At 44.6% G+C, this 16,048-nt stretch overlaps 1 protein-coding gene across 9 annotated transcripts in view; it reads left to right on the plus strand.

The window, feature by feature from the left end:
* mtcl1 (microtubule crosslinking factor 1) overlaps window positions 1-15,066 on the plus strand; it is a 43,306-nt gene extending 28,240 nt beyond the window's left edge. For 4 of the 9 annotated variants that reach the window (XM_040170506.2, XM_040170507.2, XM_040170508.2 and 1 more), the window contains 6 exons: window positions 1,929-2,096; window positions 4,032-4,304; window positions 6,120-6,449; window positions 6,752-6,828; window positions 7,135-8,713; window positions 13,823-15,066. In XM_040170506.2, coding sequence (XP_040026440.2) covers window positions 1,929-2,096; window positions 4,032-4,304; window positions 6,120-6,449; window positions 6,752-6,828; window positions 7,135-8,713; window positions 13,823-14,035 — 2,640 coding nt within the window. In that variant the 3' untranslated portion in view covers window positions 14,036-15,066. Of the gene's footprint in view, window positions 1-1,928; window positions 2,097-4,031; window positions 4,305-6,119; window positions 6,450-6,751; window positions 6,829-7,134; window positions 8,714-8,903; window positions 8,929-9,447; window positions 9,546-10,430; window positions 10,489-13,822 lie in introns of all 9 variants that reach the window. The other 5 variants (XR_013467144.1, XR_013467146.1, XR_013467145.1 and 2 more) reach the window with 4 other exon arrangements.
* The last annotated feature ends 982 nt before the right edge of the window (window positions 15,067-16,048 follow it).

Below are 16,048 nucleotides of genomic sequence, written 5' to 3' on the forward strand. Positions count from 1 at the left end.
CCAGGGTACTTATTGCGCTTGGATTTTCACAGGAAAGTGTTTAATGTCAATTTAATGAAGCCCTTCCATGCTGGACACATGGACATAATACAAAAATGAAATGTATTTAAAATAATAAAGAAGAAAAAAAAACAAGTGTGAATCCTATATCTGTATTTTCAAAAAATATGGCATACAGTTACATATGTATACACTCACACACATTGAACAATGCAACTGTAAAGTTATAATACAAATTAGTATTCTGCTTTACATTTTGTAATACATCATTTGAAAGTGCCTCCACCATTTCAAGTGTTGATAATAATAATAATAATAAATGTTTATTTCTATAGTAGTATTTCTATTTCCTCAAGTCAATCGGTGCGCTGAGCTTTTACATTTCTCATCGTGTTGGATGTTTGCCATTCTTTATTATTATTAGAGCAGTTTGGAATGGAATGCAGATAATATATTTGGCCTACATAACTAGTTAGAGGCAATAATTATTTTTGAGGACACAAACCCATTTACGTGCAAAGGACAAAAGGAGCTTCTGTTCTTCAGGCTGACGAAGGTTTGGACCAGTGTGTTGAAATCAGTACGTCCAGCGCCCAATTTACACACATTTGCACATAAGTATTTTCTCAGAAGGCCCAAGTACTGTAATTTGCTGTGTTTCTATTTTTTTCACAATATAAATGGTTTGTTGCTGATCTGACATTGATGTTTTACTTTGTGAGAATTTATTTCTTCGGTTTTAATAAGCCTTCCCAGAAGACTATATTAAGCTTCATGCATGAGAAGAAGTAGTAATCATTTGCACACATGAGGACTCCAGATGATCGGTCCTGCAGCCGGGGTGAGATAATGGTCTTTTAAGCCACAGAGAGATCATTGAAAGTTTTTTTGTTAAGACTTAATAAGCAGTTTGGCAGCTTGGTGAGAGAAATATATATGTGACTTATAACTACGCATATAAGTGACGACCTCACTGTGTCGTAATGGTTGTCAATCAGCTTGAAATACCTGGAAAAGGCAGAATTAGATTTAGCAGGGATTTTTATCCCGGCGGCCGGCACACTGGTGTGCAATGTCACCAAGAGTTAGCAGGGGGTGGAAATCACCAGCAAGAGATGCAAAAATGTAATCGTTGCCTCCTCTGATGGGATTAGTTTCGTCACATTGTACATTGTGGTGTACAAATAGCTTGTTGTTTTATATTCAAGGTATCCAGTCCATCTTTTGAACACTTGTGGCAATAGTTAGAACTATGTTTGATTATTTTTAATCCTCAAAGAAGATGACTGCTTGTCATTTGGGGCGTTCTAGTAGAACTTGTGGTTAAGATGTACAGTGCATTGTAATTTAAACTAGTAAAAAATCTATAAAAACCTTCTGCAGTACAGCTTCCATGGAGCTCGCTACCAAGCTGCACTACTGGTACTAAACTGCTGGCTGGCAGACCTGTTAGATATAAATCCTTTTTAAAGCTTATCTTTTTAGATCTAAAAAAAAGTTCAATCAGGGATGCCGTGCAATGAAAAAGATTTTCTGATCGTCATATGATGCATATTTAGATACTCAAAAGAACAAAAAGGAAGGTTGTTGAATCTGCTCTTACAGAAATGTGGTCATTTTTGTTTTTATTTGGCAGCTGAGCTCATATGGTGTTCACAGCAGCGTCTGCCAGAGCCGCTGTAGTGAAACCTGGAGGTGATGTTTTACTCACAAACCGCTTTGTGCTTCACTGCCCCTTCCAAGACACTGTCACAACCTCTCTGCATCAAACTTTTACCTTAATAAATACTTAAATTACTGCACTAATCAGACGCATTTTACTTAGTTTCAAGATGGGAGCGTACGATTCCATGCACACCCATCAGTGGGTTCAGAGGTTCAGAGCGTGTTCCTGAAGGATGGTTTTGTCTGAATTGTCTTTGGTGCAGTTTGGGGAGAACCGTCACGTGCTGCAGGCCCTGCGGACGCTGCTGGAGGAGTTTCAGATGGAGCTGCGGGAGGAGGGGACGCGGCGCAGCCAACTGCAGCAGTCCTACGCCAATGACAAGGCCGCCTGGGAGGTCAAGTGGGCGGAGATGAAGGGCCAGTTCGCACAGGTACAGATGGTGTCTCAGCGCCCACCTCAAAGGGACGGGACACGCTAGAGGTGCTTTAAATAAGCAGCAAGGTGACAGTAAACATGTTGCCTTCTCCATGGACAGAATCCCACTCGGGGCAAAGCACTAACAAGGGGAAAAAATGGTTTTCTCTTTTTTTTCCACTCCCCTAGTTACGTAGAAATGGATGGACTGCAATTTATAATCAACCCTCAACAGTTCAATTAAAACACGAAGGACAGCTTCCAATGAGATGAGGATATGATGAATTGCTTGATGGGCACTAATGAGTCTGTCTGTGCAAACTAATTCATTCACTACCGTTCCGGCGCTTCTAAGTGAACCCAAACGCGGCTTAAAGCACTTTCTTTTATTCCTTATGGGAGTTTAAATACTTTGTAGATTAGGTTCAGAGTGCAAGATAAGAGAGAACGACTACCTGATGCCACTTATTTGGTACGGAGTTCACAGATTGTTAGGTCAATATTAAAAGTGTTTCAATTTAGAGTTATAGTAAAGGCTTTCAAGATGTATATTTTTCAAAAATGGCATTTACAACATTGTAAAAAGAAAAATGTTTAGAGAATTATGTCTTTTGGTTAAGTAACCCTGTTCACATTACAAAATTAATCAATCTGTCAGCAGAGAAATGAGCCAAACCAACATTTGTTAGATATTCAGATCAACATTTAATGGCTTTACATTTAAGAGGTATAGACAATTCTTAATGAAAAGATCAATACTAGAACTGAAGGAAACAGTGCGGCCCGCAGGGATTCAGTTGTGATGTTTTTTTGTGTAGTTGGATCCTCGTTGTTAGTTGTGTCTGATTCAATTTTGAGATTCAGGACAGGTGGCAAACAATGTGAAAAAGAACTTGGCTCGTAATCAATTTGAGGGGATTGTATATGTTGTGTCTTTCCCAAATGTTTTGAAAGATGAATTTTGAAACCAACCAGTAATATCTTTTCACAACAACAAACAACAAACTAAGCAGTAGATTTATAGGAGGAGGATTATCTTTTTAACTCTAATGCTATTAAACGTAATATATTTTACCTGGTTTGTGTCTTTCCGCAGAGCAGCAGTCGCTGAGGGCATCTATACAGTTTCCTTTAATAGCTCCATGTTGAGTTCTACTCCTGCTGCACTGAGCTTTGTCCTGATTAAGACTTCTGAAATATGCCCTTAAACTACTGTTTTTTTTTTATTCAGGATTATTTCTCAGCCCAGCAGAGCGGAGCAGAGATGGAAATTACACTCAGCTGCGTCTTTATATATGGATTCATTTTTGAGATATTAATATCATGCTGGCTCATGTTTCCTTCCCTGGTTTGGTCGCTGGTGCTGTTCAACTCAACTTCAAAGGGACTTGCTATATTTATAATGTGGAACATCTTGGTTCTCAGCATTCGCTGCACATGTCGTCCTCGCCGGTATGTAATCAGACAGTTTTCAATCCCAGCGTAAAAGCGCACAAGACAAATATTTGAATGGGCGGTGTGTACGCTGAGGTTTTGATGCAGGCTTTGACTTGCTCTTCACAACAGCTCCAGTATGCAGACTCTTGTTAGTAACATGTTGGAGTTGTAGCTTCCCTCCGTCGCTCTGAAGCTTTGAAGATTTCTGAAATTCATCTGAATCAATCGGTCCACGTCCTTCCGCCGGCGACTGGTTTGAAATATACATTTTGGAGAGCGGCCCTCACCCACGTGGGTCTCTGTCAGCTACCAAACGAACTACTGGTGATTCTGCCTTCACCCAATCTCATTGTGTTCCTGGAATCGAAGGGATTTGGGATTTTAAGCGTATTCTTACTGAGAACAGCCTTGCATTAAAACAATACAGAGGTCCTCCTTGGACCAGGATATCTGTGTTTGAGTAACGCAATCCACAATCCATCCATCATCACCTGTGCCTTTGCTCTTCAACCAGCTGGAGGAGGATGCACAAGGCAGGGTGCGAGGCGAGGGGAAGGGAGGCGAAGGGGAACCGGCCGAAGAACCCCAGTGGGCCTTGGAGCTGGAGCGCGAGGAGCACCGGCGTTTGCTGGCCGACAGCCACAGCGCGTCCCTGGACCTCCGCTGGAAGCTGCAGCACGGAGAGACGAGGTGGAGCCGCGAGAGAGGGGAACTGCTCGGGTGCTTCGACCGGGAGCGGCAGGAGTGGGAAGCCGGCATGAGGGAGCTCCAACGCAAGGTGGAGAAGGTGAGAGACGAGGAGAGCCACAGGAGAAGTGGATTCATTTAAGAGGAGGAAATTAATCAAATGGTTTTTGACGAAACAATCTCACCAGAGGGTCCATTTAACAGCTGTACTTGAGGATTCCTCAGCAGATGCAGTCGGACCCGTTTTTGTGCAGTTTTAAATGTTAAAATTTCTGTTTTTATTTCTGAGCAGTTTTTGGAAATTCTAGTCCACATTTGCTGAAACGGGTGACTTTAAATGCTCATTTTCAAACTTGGAAAAAGCAGTTGACAAACAATCACAAACCAAGGTGCATGTAGTAGCTGATCTGCAGCTTTAAATGACATAACACGGTTGTAAAGTTCCAAAAACGCAAAAGATGTAATGAAATTAAGTCATATATATATGTAATATTTACATTTGAGTACCTGAAATCAGCCATTTTCAGTACACTTAGCTGCTTTTCAGATTTTTTTATGCCATATAAGATGTTTTCGGAATGTTGGTGACTGAACAAAAGACATCACCCATAATAACATTTCTTACAATTGATGCGCAATGTATTTTTAAATAAAAGGGAAAAATTATCTGATGTTGCAGCCTTGAAACTACTTTAACCTTCACTTCTCTACAAACTTTACAGATCAAACAGCACAACAAACCATCTGCAGCATTGGCTTGTGGATGTGTATGTTTGTGTTTGTTTGTGTTCATACCAGGGCCCCCAAAGAGAAACACTGCATTTCCTTTTTTCTTGCTTTTGAACATTTCTGAGTTCATCCCAAGAACATATTTCCGTGCTGGGGAATATGATGCGTATGAGTATTTATGTATAAAGCGGGCACTGGAATACTAACACCTTCTGAAAACTAAAGACAAACTGCTGATGCACCGTTGAATACAGACCCAGAGCAGGAGGTGGAGATGCATTATTCAGCTATGCATATTCTTCAAACTATAAAGCACAGGTCACCAACGGAACACCAGCGACTGGGTGAATGTTGATGAGGGATGTGGATAAACCTCCAAGGCCCCAGAGACCATAACGTGGCAGGAGGATTACATAGTCTACAGTGTCTTATATTAAAGGACGGCAATGGTTTCATAAGGGAAGAGTGCCTCCCACTGTGTATATGAAGCATAGTGTAATTGGAAAGAACCTTACAAGGGGACAGATAAGCCCCCGGACAATATTTGGGGGGATAGTTTTCTATATTGGTCCTGGCGCACGAATAAATAACATGAAAAGTTAGTACAGAAATGCCAAGAGATGTAGGGATCCATATCAAAGTGCCTGTTTATGAGTTGATGGTGGCGCATGGAGTAAAGGGGGTGCGCCGGGAACCGCATAGGTTGGCGGTTTGAGCCCCGGCTGCTCCATGTGACCATGTTAAAGTGAAAGTGTCCCTGAGCAAGACACCTGACCCCTGACCCCCTTGCTACCTGGGCAAAATTGTAAAAGTCATGGGTTAAAAAATGCGATGTAAGTCGCTTTGGATAAAAGAGTCAGCTAAATGGCTTGTAATGTTTGTGAGTAAAAAAAAAAATTAAGCAGATTAATTAATATTAATAAAGATTATTAATTAATGCATTGTTTTACAATCACTTTTATTATTGTGCATGACTGAGGGCTTAAATATCAATGTAAATATTGACCTCGTACAGCAAGTAAGAGTCTAGTAAGAGTCGGGCTATAATGTTTTGGAGAAATTAAAGGAAAGACAGAACTTTACAGAACTAACAGAGAGGAATATAGAGAACAAATGTAAAGAATTTGGATAAAAGTTTATCCGGCGAAGGATCCCCTCACGTCTGTACGTGATATTCTTTGTGCAGATGCAGAGAGAGCTGAACAGCCGGCGTGGCGAGGACGTCAGAGATGGTGGTCCGGACCACAGAGGGGGGTTCTTTCCTCAGGACAGTCCCTGCAACGCCCCCCGGTCGCCGCGCTCCCCCTGTTCCTCCGCACCCGTCCCTGCTCACCCTCCCACGCGCTCCCACTCTGACTCTGAGGCCATGCTGGAGGAGCAGGGGGCTGCGATGAGGCGGAAGGGCCCGAGGGAAAGCCTTTTCCTGGATGCGCTGTCTCTGGACCCCCTCGGCGTCCTGGAGGTCCCTTCCCCCTCCAGACTGGAGAGGGAGAAGAGGTTCCCCTGCATGAAGGAGGTAACGTGCACCTTTTGTACTTAAACCATGATTTATCATCGTTCATTCTGTTCTATTTTGTGACATTTTAAAGATGACATCATTAATGTATTGATGGCAATAATATTTCAATTAGTAACAACTACAGATCAAATCACTCATTGAACTCAGAGTATTGCTTGAAAAGTATCAAAACGCTATACAAGTTTAACTGTCTTTTTTATTGTTTCTGGGGGAATTTTTCCCTGATTTTAGAGCCTGTAAATCATCCTTCACTGAGCTATTTTCGACATGATTGAAGTGTTGATTGTGTTGTGCTGCAGGCCCTGAATGAGATTTTGGAGAGGGAAGTAGATCTTGCGAGCCCGGATGAGGAGATGGGCGGTGGCAGTCTGCTCAGGTAAACTTAGGAATGCTTCTAAGTAACTAAGTTCAAAAGAGTGTTTTGATGTTTAAATGATTCCGTAAAATGTATTCTGCTGCATGCAAATAGATTTCAACAGTAAATACGGTCTTACTGATCATCCAGCCCCCTGCAGCATTTTTGTTGCACATACAACAACAGAGAGACCGGCTATTGATTCCTTTAACTGTTACTTTGTGTGTAAGTTATAAAAGTAAAAAAAATCTAAACACATATTTTGGGCCGTCAGCAGCGGGGATATAAACCGTGTGTGTGTGTGTATGTGTGTGTGTGTTTGTCCAGAGCCAAGTCTGTGTGCTCCATGAGTGACTTCCAGCGGTTGATGGACAGCTCGCCGTTCCTCCCTGACAAGACTCGCCACGGCGATCTGGGCCAAGACGACGTCACCCCGCCTCTTTCCCCGGACGACCTCAAGTACATTGAGGAGTTCAACAATAAGGGCTGGGACTTTCCAGCCTCCGCCTCTAGCCTGGATCCTGCCCTGGAAGCGTGGACGGACAAACCCCCCGAGTCCCGGGGAGGGGAACTCGTTCTTGAACCATTCCAGCCCGCCTCCTGGTTCCTCACCACCAGCGCCACCTTGACCACCAGCACCCTGAGCAGCCCCGAGCACTGCCACAAGTCCCCGCTTAGGGGCAACGGAGCGGGGGCGGCAGGGGTGGGAACGGAGCACTACGGGGTCCACATGCTCCACAGCCCCACCCGACCTGGAGCGGCTGATCGCCCCGCCGCCCAAGACCCGGACTTCCTGTACGCCAAAGGGACCAAAGCCAGGGGCGTGGGAGAGGCCGGGGCGGCGGCCGGCGGGTCAGATGAGGTGTTCGGCAGCGGGAGGTGGGCGTGTGGGCTCCTTGAAGGTGGGGGGTTGAGGACTTCTCCTAGCCAGTCTCCTATCTGCCCCACCGTGGGCTTCACCTCCTCTCTGGAGCTCCAGCTCTCCAGAAACATGAGCGACGACATGAAGGAGGTGGCCATCTCCGTGAGGAACGCCATCCGATCGCCGCCGGGGCCCGTCGTCAGGGACACCGCCTGCCAGACCAACGGATTCACCACGCGGGGCACCCAGACCACCCAGACCATCAGTGTGGGTCTGCAAACGGACCTGCTGAGGAACCTGACCAGCAGCCCCCACCGCTGCCTCACGCCGAAAGGGGGCGGGACGCCTATTTCTTCCCCGTCACGCAGCCTGAGGAAGGTTCAGTACTCTCCCGTCGTGCAGAGCAAGTTCGAGCGACCCTGCTGCTCGCCAAAGTACGGCTCGCCCAAGCTTCAGCGCAAACTGTCCACGTCCAACAAGGCTGAGCTACCCAACCCCAACCCCAACCCCAACCGCGCCCCCACCCCCACCACACCGCAGAAGGGCAACAGCGAGTCGGCGTGGGCCCGCTCCACCACCACCCGCGACAGCCCCGTCCACACCACCATCAACGACGGGCCCTCCAGCCTCTTCAACATCATCGACCACAACCCGGTGCCCTACGACTCCATGGCCAAGTTCAACAAGTCGCCGAGCCGCTCCCGCCCCGCCCCTCCCTCCACCGCCGAGCCCGGCCCGGCCCCGGGGGCCCTCGCGATGGACCCCAGGGGCGGCGAGTGTTCGCGGGCGGCTCGCGGGAGCTCGCCCAGCCCCGTGCAGCCGGTCGCGGAGACGCAGGGGGACAGAAGCGCGGAGGTTGCGAGCATGAGGCAGGACCTGTCGGCGCCGCCGGGCTACTCGCTGGCTGAGAACGCCGCCCGCATCCTGAACAAGAAGCTGCAGGAGCAGAGCTTCAGGGAGGAGCGGCGGCTGCAGGCCGGAGGGCAGAGCAGAGACGGCAGCAGGCAGGCCGACGCAGACAGAGGACAGTCCGGATGCATGGAGGTAATTATGCAGACGCACTGGATTCTGCACTTCATCATTCATTCGATTCGGGGGCCCATGTTTCATGACGCAAAAATATTCATGACTTTGCTTGGATTTTCCTTGTAATGGTTGAAGACAGACTTTCAGGAAAAGAAAAAAAGATTAACAACTACATTATTATATCACTAAAATGTTGCTTTTTTCTCAGATGGAAAGCACTGACTGATGCAATGGTAATGTCAAAATATTTGACCCTATTCAAAAATACTGAACTTTTCTTCATGTCTGTATGTAGACGCACTTTAAGGTGGTTTCTTTTTCTGTACTTTGTCTTTTATTTCTGTGCTTTCACTTTCACTGGGGCCCGACCAAAACCTCATTTGTGTGTCGGATAAGTGGCGAAGTCAAATTAATGATCTGGGTGAGATCACAGTCACATAATGTATCATTAGTAGCAATTCTCAATGCTCAATCAGCATTTTAAGGGCCTCCAATTTGATTTCCCTCCTGCCAGAACAAACCAGAAATAGGTTCGTTAACAGGTCGGTCGGGCCCTTTCCACCACCCATTCAGCTAACCTGTGGGGAAAAAAAATGACAGACAGAAAAACAGCTTTCTGGTTGTGTTTAAATGATGAATTTGTGTTTAGCAGCACTTCCAAAAAAGACTGAGTTTTAAAAAGAGGTCATGCTGTAATAGCGCGATGCATTATAACAATATACCAAGAGACTTTGTTATTCTTGATACCACAGCACGAGATGTCAGCAACACAGTCCCACATATGCTGGTTAATATGTCCACTAACGTGCAGGATTCACCAGCTGCTCCTCCGTGATCTGCAGAACAGACAGTGAGTGAGATTAGAATCAGATTTCTGATTTTATGGAGTGTGTTTTCTGCAGTCATTCCCTCAGTGAAGCCTTCTGGGCATTTCGGATGGAAATAATGGATTGCAATTTGGAGTTGAGCACGCAATAAGTTAATATCATAATGCAGACCTGGATACGGTTGATATCTTGCTTTGTATCCTTTGGGCCTCAAACGGACAGATATACACAGAGGAGTGGGGGGAAAGGAAAATGTCATCAAATATCCATTTAAAATGTCAGGCAATAAACCAAATGAACTATAACCAGAGCTGAATTTAGCAGTCCAGTGAATAAATAATATAGAAATAATAGTAAAGATAATTTTAGCATATTGGGGGAAAGAAAGTATGATCACAATCTCAAAGAGCTTTATATGTTGTCTTTAAATTCCTTGTTTTGTGTAACTGAACGATTCTGAATGAAATAAAAACAGTGAGCGCTTAAAGTCTGTAACCAGCAGTCGCTTTCATCATTACAGTTGATGAGTTATGGATCATTTTTATTGACCCATTTTCTGTCAATCATTTAGTTGCTTTAACTCTTAAGGAAATATGATCAAAGGTTCACATTCAAATCCTGTCAAATTGATATAAAATCAATTTAGTGAAATAATTTGAGGTCTAAAATGAATGGGTGTGTGTTTAGTTTTTCTTTGTTTGTCCGCAGACTGAAATCAGCCACCTTATTTCTTCTGGTACACCTCTCGGCCTTTGAAATGCCAAACTTATCACACTTCCTCTTTATCCAATTTTACCAATTAACATTTTCCCGCTCTATGTCCCCCCCCCCACTCCCCCCGCTCTCTCCTCCCCTCTGGGTTTTATCCCTCCCTTCCCCTCCTTCCTGTCCGCTGTGCTCTGATCCAGAACCACACTGTCATACTAACCACTCCTTGGGGACTCTAACTCTGCTTGTCTCCGTGATGTAAGTTCCTCTTCCTCCTCTTCCTCCTCTTCCTCTGCGAACCGTTTTGTGGTGCGGTTCACCTGCCACACGGACCTCTCACCTCCCGCCCTGCAGACCCCCCCCCCCCCCCCCCCCCCCCTCACCCTCTTCATTAATGCATGCTTCACAGGACGGCAGAGTGACAGTGTGTGAAGCCATCGGAGTGGTGTCAAAAGTTGTGCGACGGCCATACATTTGTACCGTTTGTGTTGATGCGCGAGTGGTGGTCAGTTTCTTTGTTATAGATCATCTGTTTTTTTAAAAGGACCATAATGGTGTTTCTTTGCATGTTTTTGGCCATTAATCACATAAATCACATCTGCTGTTTTCTAGTGTCATAACATACATGTTGTGGTGATTCGATTTTGATAAATCTTCCGCCAGAACGGTATGAAAGACTCGCATGAGTGTTAATCACTTCGCGTGAACGTGTAAGTTCGATATGTATGAAAGCTTTCTGAAGTTATTTAGTCGTTCTCACTGTTCACAATGCAGGAAATTCTATTGTTTGATTATCGGACCTAAATCAGGTGTAACCTTTTGAAAGAATGAAACAAAGATTGGTGGCAATATAAATTGTATGTGATTTGACATTAACGGGAAGGATTCTGCAAAACTGCCGTTATGGTCCTTTAATTCAAACTCTGTCCGTGTGATTGAAAGAGTCGTCCCAACGTGTCTCAACCACTGACCAGAAAACATCTGCACCATTAAAGGCGACACAAACAAGTCAAGTCTTTTGGACATTTCACACATTCCTCAGTGCAGGTTGTCTTAAGGGGCCTGCATGTAACGATAATGATAATAATAATAATGGCATCTGGATTATTCTAACATTGTGTTTCTACCAGGTGCTCCTCTTTTCTGTCACCGCGTGTGCGACTTGATGGACCAAGGTGTTTCCTTGTGTTGTGTTACTATTTACACCCTCTTGTCCACACAGTGCTTTCTTTGCTCCCCTCCCCTCAACCCTTCCCACCCGCCATTTCCTCTCACACTAACAAGCCGCCGTTAGATTAACGGAAGACGCCCGCTGCCCGCACTCATCACTTTCTGTGCACTGTCTCCTGTCGGGCTGGTGATTGATGCCTGGTGGATATTAACTGCTTTCTCTGGTCTGTTGTTGTGCGCTTGAAGGGAAGATCCACCATCAGGTTACTCGTACACTGTTATACAACATGTTATCAGCCTGTATTCTCATGATGCTGTGTTCATCGGCTTCCCTCGCCTTTAGTTCAGTTGGTGTTTTTCAAAATGATGATGCTTAAATGCTTTAAAAAAAACAAATACACAGAAAAAGAAACTTAAAAAAAAATGTTGGGTTGGCTTTCAGTTAAATTAGGAAATGAATTCAAGTTTTAAACACAGCTGATAAAACTTTTAATTTACTGATCGATTGGCTAAATGTATTAATTATCTAATAAAGTTGAAGCTCCGTCCCCCTCATCTTTTATTGAAATATCCCATTATAAAAACTGACTTATCATACAGATGATTAAACGTGTTAACTAATAATAACAGTGTAAATTGGATTTACAGGCGATCGCATTATCAGTCGCAACAGTTTCCAGGTATCTAACGGTGGATTTTCCCTTCGACTGAGAAGTCAGAGCGGACGAGAGGATGTTCATGGTCTTCTCTCCAGTCGCTGACCTCCTGTTTCCGTCACTGCTGCATGATCCGTGGTGTCGTGTGATCTGACGCATTTAGCCTCTCACAGGAAATCCCCCCTTTGACCCACAAGCCGCCCGTTTAAAGACGGCTTGTATTTCCGCTGTGTGCGTACACAAGCCATCGATTTTATACACAAACTAATTATTTATCGACGGAGGCCCCCGTCCGTCCGTCTCCGTGACTTGTTTTCCCGCCGGTTCATCAGAGCTGCAGTTTTTGTGGCGCGCCGCTCACCGGCAGGGATTTTCATTTCCTCTGACTGGTGTTTGTTCAGTTCACCCTCTCATGCCACCGCCGCATACGTTCAGCAGAGCTAGATAGATACTTTGTGTGCTGGAAGTCTTTGCATCCTCCAGCCAAATGCTAACGCCTGCAGATGAGCTGTTTATAAATCAGGCCAATGATGAGATCATTCACCCAATCACACTCTGACATCCTCCTGACGAGGCCACCTTTCTCTCTTCTCATCGCCCTCGTTTCACTGTTTTCATCTAGTGGACTGACCCATAAAATTGTGTTTAATTTACTCACCATTAATTTGTTTTTATGCCTCAGTAGAAATATGCAAACTAGATTTGTTTGCATTCATCTGTCGTTGTCTTTTGTCAGTCAAGCAGTACCGATAAAAGCTTGTGTAAGCTGTTCCTGCTTCTCGTTGTGATTTTCATGTGGTTTCGCTTGCGACTTTGAAGACGATGATCTCAACCAGTGCATAGATGTGCATTGTTAAATCCTCTGATCGGCGAGGGACTGAACGCTGTCAAAGTGGGGCAGGGCACCATTAAGCTAACTAGGCATTGTTAAATGGCAGCTGTATATTGCACAGCTCCCCTGCTTATCTGATCACATGATTACCTGAGCAGATGGAGAGTTAAACTGAGTCGCTGTGGCTTTAATTGTTTCATTTTAATCTAGCTTGTTTTTTCAGTTTCATCTACAGTTGTTGCGTTTGCTCATCATCCCTTTGTATTGGCTATCAGCATTATATAAATAACATATGAAGCTGTCTTCAATATTTTGTCTGTAATTTAACTTCATTAGGAGAACAGGAAGTGAAAAATACAACTACATCACTAACTGTGAGAAGTTTGTTTGAAGGGACGTAAACAATCAGTCAGTGTAAAGCTGGAACATTTTTAGTTACAATATTTTTACCTGAAAACTGTTAAATGTTAATTTAGCTCTGAAGCTCCCAGTACGGTATCGACATAGATGGACTTTATCAGTAGACAATATTTGAGTTATATTACTCAGCCCAAGACTAGAGGTCAAAAAATAAAAAATCGTAAAATCGAGCTAAATTACTTCTACAGTATTTAGATTTTTGTTAGCGTATCAGTGAATTTCTATCTAAACAATACTTGTAACATAGATGTCTTAAGCATTGTAACTCCTTGTTGATTTAGACGTTTCCTATAAAAGTCTTGAGACAATAAAAGTCCACATTAACATTGGATTGTCATTTTGACATATTCCGTACTTCTTTGGTAAGTGGAAGATTAACCCCCCTTAATTACATCCTCATCCTGCTTACTCTTTCAATTTCTTTCATTCATGTTCACATCTTTTAAATTCCAGTTCATCTCTCCCGGTTTACCCCCCCGCCCCCCTCTCACTGACGGCTCCCTGTCATTGGCAGGACCTGCCTCGCTCTCCGGTGGCTCCGCCCCTGGACTCCCGTTTCCTGAGACCAGCCCGCCCGGCCAACCGCCGCCCCCCTTCCCGCTGGGCGTCCCACTCCCCCCCCTCCTACTCCTCCTCCCCCAGGTGGAGAGAGGGCACAAAAAGGAGGTTCACCTTCCCGCCGCCGGGACACCGGGAGACCATCCCGGAGGGGGAGGAGCCGGCGTGAGGCCGTCCTCTACCTCCTCTCTCCCTCCTCCACCTCAGCGGGAAAGACCCAGTACCTCAGAACCCCCCTTCAGGCTCCATCCATTGGGAGTCACTAGATTTGAGGGAGGGGGCAGGGAGGGGGATACACCCAGTAGCACCAGCTGACCATCGAGGAACCAGAACTTTTTTTTTTTTAGAAGAACCTGGAATGTACTGTAATATCATCAAAAAATATTTCAATGTCCGTAAGAGGTGCCTGCACACGCTTCCTCATGACGGCCCACGTGTGCGTGTGTGTCAACTGTAGGTCAGCCGTTGCATTTGTACGACGTTTACACGATTCGTTCTTCTCATCTGTTTACATCTTGCTTTCTTGCTTTTACGTTATCCCACATCGATCCGTGTAGAAACTATTTTTGAGTAAAAAAAAAAAAAACGTCTGTATTTTGGTTGCCAACTTTTGGTGCATGACTTTTCTGTTTGGAGAGCAAACAAAACAAACTACTTCTGCTTCACCGGGTCTGGAGCGGAGACGCGTGGTGTCGCTTCTGATGCTGATGTATTTCTGATCGGGTGGGGTTGAACCTTTGGCTCTGTAGAGAAGTGGAAGATGGTTGACAACAAACTGAATAACCTTATGCATATTTGGAAGGCAGTTGTACAAATATCGGTCAAATATTTGCATGCCTTTTGAACACTAGCACTTTAGTGCATGTACATATGAGCTCTCGTCATTTGTGATCACTCCGCTGTGGGGGGACGGGGGGGTGAGAAATGTGATGGGAACTCTGAAGCTGTTGTTTTTGTTGTCCAAAGATTTGCATTGATTAAAATAATGAGAATTTTTAGGTGAGTTATCGTACCTACCAGGCGGTCTTTGTTACCATTGGATATGAAATACGTTTTCTTTTGTCAAGAAAAAAAGGATTGTGGAGAAAAAAAAATGAATGTTTTAAATGAAAAGTCTATGTAAAAAAAAATTTAAAAAACTCTAACGATCTGTAGTCTTATGTAAATACTGGTAATAAACATGAATGTGTATTTACAAGACATCCTCCTCAGTGCGTTTGTTTGCATCAAGCAATGACCTTGAGGTCTGAAGATACAGCCAGCGTGGAAGTACAAACGGTTCCTCAAACAGCCACTTGAGGCTCCAAGGTAGTCACTCCCCTTGGACCCTTATTTTGAAATGCTTAACTGTTACAACTAAACTTGTTCACAACCTAATAAAAGACACACTTAATGAGTCATGTTTAACGCTAGCAGCTAATGGCCCTGGCTGGCTCGGCCTCAGTCCTCTCCAGCTACTCTCTCTCCTCTAGATTTGGACACCGTTGGTCCAAATAACCAAGATGGCGCCGGCCAAAATGCCAAACTCGATGCTTCAAAACTGTTGTCCAAAGACCAGCGATGTTTGTCTAGATGATTGCCCACACCTTCATGTACACTGTACATCGGTTGGTCTTGTTTTATGTTTCTCCGTCCACCACAAAGGTTCAATTTAGCTCCTGACAGATTATACGCTCTTTCATGACCTGAGTTTCTCTTCTTGGCACAGACTGATCCTGGATCATGTGCGCGTGTGTGTGTCTGTCTCTCTGTGTGTGTGTGTGTGTGTGTGTGTGTGTGTGTGTGTGTGTGTGTGTGTGTGTGTGTGTGTGTGTGTGTGTGTGTGTGTGTGTGTGTGTGTGTGTGTGTGTGTGTGTGTGTGTGTGTGTGTGTGTGTGTGTGTGTGTGTGTGTGTGTATTACAGTGCAGACCATAGGATTACAGTGGGTCATGAGGGACGGACAGACCCACACACACAGTAATGTGAATAAGAAGATTGTCTCCTCTCAGAAGTCAAATCCTGTTGCATCATGGTCATAATTGTGTCACCTTACTGATGTTAATCAGCTTGTCACGCAGGATAAAGACCATCAAAATAAACCTAGACTAGTTTATTTAAAATGAGAAGCAGTGAGAAGGCTTAGAAGGCCTCTACTGATGTTGTTCATATGGGTTATTTGTTTACTCATATGACCCATGGTAA

Source organism: Gasterosteus aculeatus, chromosome 3 (assembly GCF_964276395.1).
Source record: "Gasterosteus aculeatus chromosome 3, fGasAcu3.hap1.1, whole genome shotgun sequence".
In the NCBI taxonomy this organism is placed as follows: Eukaryota; Metazoa; Chordata; class Actinopteri; order Perciformes; family Gasterosteidae; genus Gasterosteus; species Gasterosteus aculeatus.